The sequence below is a fragment of the Prionailurus bengalensis genome, chromosome A1 (genome assembly GCF_016509475.1).
Source record: "Prionailurus bengalensis isolate Pbe53 chromosome A1, Fcat_Pben_1.1_paternal_pri, whole genome shotgun sequence".
In the NCBI taxonomy this organism is placed as follows: Eukaryota; Metazoa; Chordata; class Mammalia; order Carnivora; family Felidae; genus Prionailurus; species Prionailurus bengalensis.
In genome coordinates, this window is record NC_057343.1 from 93759449 (window position 1) to 93765673 (window position 6225).

The 6225-nt window shown below is 41.0% G+C and overlaps 1 protein-coding gene across 2 annotated transcripts in view; it reads left to right on the forward strand.

Annotated features, from left to right (window-relative positions):
- Positions 1 to 5519, forward strand: part of KCNN2 (potassium calcium-activated channel subfamily N member 2) — a 158984-nt gene extending 153465 nt beyond the window's left edge. For both annotated transcript variants that reach the window (XM_043585886.1, XM_043585887.1), the window contains 2 exons: positions 2090 to 2159; positions 4918 to 5519. In XM_043585886.1, coding sequence (XP_043441821.1) covers positions 2090 to 2159; positions 4918 to 5205 — 358 coding nt within the window. In that variant the 3' untranslated portion in view covers positions 5206 to 5519. The remainder of the gene's footprint in view (positions 1 to 2089; positions 2160 to 4917) is intronic.
- Positions 5520 to 6225: the final 706 nt, after the last annotated feature.

Consider the following 6225-nt stretch of genomic DNA (forward strand, 5'->3'; position numbering starts at 1 on the left):
AGCAAAAAGCCACTCCTGCTCCCAGCAAAGAGAGGGAGAGGTCGTATCCACCAACATTTGAAACACTGGCGTTGAATTCTAGCCACGGAACTGCTGCATGCAGGAAGTGCTCAGCTGAAATCCTGCTCTCTTTTCAAAAAGGAGAGAAGAGCAGGTGTTGGGAGATAAAAACAGGAGAGGACCAGCCTGAGACATTTTTCTTGTAATAATCAAGAATTGGAAGAGGATAAAAGGGAGTAACTGTCTCTCCATCTGGTTTAGTATTTAATGTCTTCTGGTTTGAGTATCACATAGCCACCTCGAACACCTCTGTCGGTACAAATACAGCACTTTAGAAATACCATCCTATCCTAACCCACTTCATTTCATACATTAAGAAACTGAAGGTCAAATAGGGCCAGGGAGAAGGGAGTCCACATCTGACACTGTTGTTCTCTCTAGTACATTTCTGTAGAATGACCTCACACATGTCTAAAGGGTTGTTTTTTTGTTTTTTGTTTTTTGCAGGGGGCAGAGGGGTGGAAGGGGACTTGTTTTTAAAAGGTGTACATCAAGAATTGTAATCCTTGTGAGTACTTAGAGAAGCCTATCTCAACAACATGTTAGATTTGAATACCTGTTTGTAATTCCTTTTACACTTACACCCAGTCCATCTCTATAATAGTGTAGAAAAGAGCCAATTAACTTAGTTCCAAGCATTCTAATAGGGAAACACAGACTCGCAATGGCAAGTGATAACCTTAAGCTGTTTTACATTGTTAAATATCATGTTATAGGCAGGTGTCAGTTAAACCCATACTGGCAGAAGGAAGTCTGTCTTCACTGTCAAGCAGACTTGGTGACATATTGCATAGCGTAGTTTCAAAACAAAATCACTGCGCACTACTGAACATTTGTTGTAAAAATCTCCCTGGCAGTAAAATCTTGCCCTGTGAATTTTTGATCCTTTTTTTTTTGTAACTACCTTTTGTTGAAATTGGGAAATTATAAAGATTACTCTCTCCAACATCGACACTATACTCTGTAAATGACATGTCATTTACAGGTAATAAGGTTAGCATGGATTTTGTTTTTTGTTTTTTGTTTTTAAACTAAGTACCCAAGAGAAATGTGCTTCTCATTCGGAGCATGGCTCGGATTGTTGGCTTAAAGAACAAACAACCCCTTTTCTCCTGTTGGAAAATCTTAATTTCTTGGTAGGGAATAAGCACCCAATAAATATGTTTTCAAAAATATTATAGTAAATAAAGTAAGGACTAGTAAAAGTCATCCTTAAGAAAGATTTTTTTTAACAGCAGTGTTTTGACTGTCAATCAGATATATGCACTGATATTTAAAAGCATCTAAAAGTAAGTTTACAACCAGAAACCCCATCTGTCAGACATTTTAATTGTCCGCTGACTTTTATCTACAAGAAAAAAATTAAGGGAAATTCTCCTAAGGAAATGGCCTGGCTTCCCTTCAAATTCGATGGAAGTTTAAGATAAAAGTCGAGCAAAACACAATGAAGAATAAGAGACTTATGTGTTTTGGGTTCTCTTGCTGCTGGTTGAATAAAAGTCTTATTTTTGCTACTAAGAATCTCACTTATCACTGTGTTTTCATCAGGTTCAAATACCTAACCCAATCCATCTCAAACTGAACAGGGCTATCCTGTGTATCTAGTCATGTAGGCATAGGAAGGTGCTCACTGCTCCAACATTGATGAAAGTCTAGTCGCTTTGCCTATTTCTTCCTATGTCTATTTGAAATGATACTGGGATTTTAAGGAATGTTTTGGCTTTTCTCATATGGTTAAGTCCTTATGAGCCTCTCTCCCGATTCAACTTTTAACTCCCTGGTAAATAGTTGTCCTAAGGACACCTCATCTCTTACTCTCCTCTCTCTCTCTCCTTTCCTTTTTGCGGTGTTGGGGAAGCATGCTTCTCATTGTTCCAGATACATAACCAGTTTGAACTTGACCCCCAAATGTTCAAGGCATTATCCATGCAGTTATTTGCTCTTGTCGATTTTATGCATGCTCTTTGGAAGGCGTTATGACAGCAGTAGACAGGAAGGAACCCTTCTGACTTGAGATTCTGTCTTTTAGATTAAGAAGTGTAAAAATGGAGCAGAGGAAACTGAATGACCAAGCCAACACCTTGGTGGACCTAGCAAAGGTAAGCATGGGTGAGGTCTCAGCCTTCATGGTGAGGTGTGTTGGAATGAAGTCCTGCACGGTGACTGATAATGCACTGGGAGGAGGATACCCCAACTTTGTGTTGCACATCAAACCAACAATTAGCCCTAACATGATGGTCCACCTTAAAAGATTTTTCTTCACATGCTCTTTCCCTATATAAATTATTCAAACCCCATTCTAAAAGCCTTCCTACTTACAGTGACTTGAAAGTACCGTGGAAAATGTACATGGAATATGAGACAATACCATTGGGTTTCATATTTGTCCTTCAGTCTCCTCCCTCTGAGAGGAGAACTGCATCCTGGGTTTGACCATGACCTTCAGGGCTCCATAGGACTCATTGATAAAATTATTGTTTTTTATTTACTTTTAAGCCAACTCAGAAGACTGTGAAATAGTTTTTTAAGAACATGGACATCATCTTTTAAAAAAAAGGGAATCAGTTTTCATAATTTATGATTCTTTTTTCATTATTTAAAAAATCATACTACTTTTTAAAAGGACATTAATAGTTCCCAGATTCCTCTTTCACACTTATAAGATTTATCTGGTTGATTTTTGGTTGTCCCTTTCAAGTAAATTCCACTTTAAAAATACGAATATTTAGGGCTGTCTGGGTGGCTCAGTCAGTTAAGCATCCAACCCTTGATTTCAGCTCAGGTCATGATCCCAAGGTTCATGGGATCAAGTCCTGCGTTGGGCTCCACACTAAGCACAGAGCCTACTTAAGATGTTCTCTCATGTGTGTTCTCTTTCTCCCTCTGCCCCTCCCCCGCTCACACTCTGTCTTTCTCAAAATAAACATTTAAACAAATATTTTTAATTTGTTTTAATGTTTTATTTATTTTTCAGAAAGGGAGAGACAGCAAGTGAGCAGGGGAGGGGCAGAGAGAGGGAGACACAGAATCTGAAGCAGGCTCCAGGCTCTCAGCTGTCAGCACAGAGCCCGATGCGGGGCTCGAACCCACAAACCATGAGATCATGCCCTGAGATGAAGTCAGACACTTAACCGACTGAGCCACTCAGGCTCCCCTAAACAGATATATATTTTTTAAATATCAGTATTTGTCATCAGTGACCTTCCATTTTCCTGAGCTAGGTCCAAAAGAGGTAATAGCATATATGGAAGTTTTTAGCCTTTTAACACAAATGCTTTTTAAAACTTTTTTTTAACATTTTTTTCTGAGAAACAGAGAGAGACAGAGCATGAGCAGGGGAGGGGCAGAGAGAGACAGAGGGAGACACAGAATCTGAAGCAGGCTCCAGGCTCTGAGCTGTCAGCACAGAGCCCGATGCGGGGCTCGAACTCACAAACCGTGAGATCATGACCTGAGCTGAAGTCGGACGCTTAACTGACCAAGCCACCCAGGCGCCCCTTAACAACAAATACTTTTAAAGGGGCCTCTCTCAATACATTTTGTTGTTTGTTCGATAAATCAGCTATGTTCTTTATAAAGCTTCCAATATCATCTATGAAAATCACACCTCTTTGTCCTAGTCTCATAAAATAACACAAGTAAATCATATTCATTTTCATGTATATCAATAACATACTATATAAACATGTAAATGTTGAATATGTGATGCTTTTTAAAAAAATGTTTCTTTACTTTTGAGAGCGAGAGACACACACACAGAGCATGAGAAGGAGAGGGGCAGAGAGAGGAAACACAGAACTCAAAGCAGGCTCTAGGCTCTGAGCTGTCAGCACAGAGCCCGACACGGGGCTCAAACTCATGAACTGTGAGATCATGGCTTGAGCCAAAGTCGGATGTTTAACCGAATAAGCCACCCAGGTGCACCTGAATATTTGATGTCTTATGAATAGAAGATAGTGACATCCTCAACAACTTACCTGTAGGACAGCATACATATATCATACATTTAAGGTGGGTAGCACATGTGAGACTGAGAGATGTTCTCGATTAATATTTACAAACGTGGCTCTCCCGTAGACACACCTTGAACAAAGATGGGGCAGACTCTTACATCACTGTAAGGTCAAATGATAAAACAGACCACTTGGAAATAATATGATATAACATTTTACTAGATATATAATTGATATGATAAGTATATACTGCATAATGTCATCTCAGGAATATATCTATGAGGCAAGACACTATTCCTTTCAAAGTATTTCTTTAGTGCTGTGCTTACTGATATGGCTCTAGGGCTGCCATGCCATAGGGGTTCAGTATTTTCTGAATGAATGGATGTTGTTCACATAGCCTCCAGACTATGTAGTAAAAAATAAAGCTAATGCACTCTGTCTCCATGGCCAAACTCAAATGAGGTGCCTGTATCATGAACAGTAACTCCCTTATTCAGTTGGTTCATTTATCACCATTAAGAGGTTGTGAAGCAGCTAAGAGCACATTTTGTTTTTTGTTTTTTTTAATTTATTTTGAGAGCGAGAGAGAGAAAGCAAGCACAAAGGGGGGGGTGGGGGGAGGGGGGAGAGAATGTGAGAGAGAGGGGGAGAATCCTAAGCAGGCCCCTCGCTGGCAGCACGGAGCCCAACCTTGGGCTCCATTCCATGAACTGTGAGATCATGACCAGACCCAAAATCAAGAGTGGGACGCTTAACTGGATGAGCCACCCAGGCGGCCCTCTAGAGGGAAACAAGACAGCTTCAACAAAGGGTTGAAGAGAGCGGACAGCTCGTTTCCTGGGCAAGTGTCGTGAAACCTTGAGTTCCTGGTTGCTCTACCCGTGTCCGCCCTGTTTTGCAGACCCAGAACATCATGTATGACATGATTTCCGACCTAAATGAGCGGAGCGAAGACTTTGAGAAGAGGATTGTTACCGTGGAAACGAAACTGGAGACTTTGATTGGCAGCATCCACGCCCTCCCTGGGCTCATCAGCCAGACCATCAGGCAGCAGCAGAGAGATGTCCTGGAGGCTCAGATGGAGAACTACGACAAGCATGTCACCTACAATGCCGAGCGGTCCCGATCTTCGTCCAGGAGACGGCGGTCCTCCTCCACAGCGCCACCAACTTCATCAGAGAGTAGCTAGAAGAGAATCAGTTAACCACAAACTAAGACTTTTTGCCATCATATGGTCAATATTTTAGCTTTTATTGTAAAGCCCCTATGGTTCTAATCAGCGTTATCCGGGTTCTGATGTCAGAATCCTGGGAACCTGACACTAAGTTTTAGGCCAAAATGAGTGAAAACTCTTTTTTCTTTTCCTTTCAGATGCACAAGGAATGCACCTATTATCGCTCTATAGATTGTTCCTCCTGTAATTTCACTAACTTTTTATTCATGCACTTCAAACTTTACTACTACATTATATGATATATAATAAAAAAAAAGTTAATTTCTGCACATACCTGTTTGGTCACTTGACATTTCTAAAGGTTCACTTCCCACATTATTTGCAAGCTAAAATGACTGGTTATTGTCTGATATGTGTTGATACCTTTGATCACCCAATGTCTGGCCGGTCAGAAGACGATTTGCCATCACTCTGTAACCTATTCGCTAACATTTTCCCCATTATGAAACATTATAGTCACATTTCATTTGATACAGCCAGCTTATTATTCTTTTTGAGTTTACAGTGTCTCATTTTTTTTAAGTTTATGTATTTTGAGAGAGACAGAGAGGATGCAAGTGGGGGAGGGGTAGAGAGAGGGGGAGACTATCAAACAGGTTCCACGCTGTCAGCACAGAGCCCAATGCCAGGCTGACACTCATGAACCATGAGATCATGACCTGAGCCGAAATCAAGAGTCGGATGCTTAATTGAGCCACCCAGGCGCCCCTACAGTTCCATTTGTCCCTTACTAATTCTATTTGTTTCCAAATTATGTGGACGGTGGAGCGGTTATATCAAAGCATATATAGATAGATGATTGATTGATCTGAGGTGCAAAAATGCTTTCAAGAATTATTTTTATTCCTGGGGTGCCTGGCTGGCTCAGTGGGTTAAGTGTCCGACTTCGGCTCAGGTCATGATCTCACGGTTCGTGGGTCTGAGCCCCACATCGGGCTCTGTGCTAAAAGCTCAAAGCCTGGAGCCTGCTCTGGA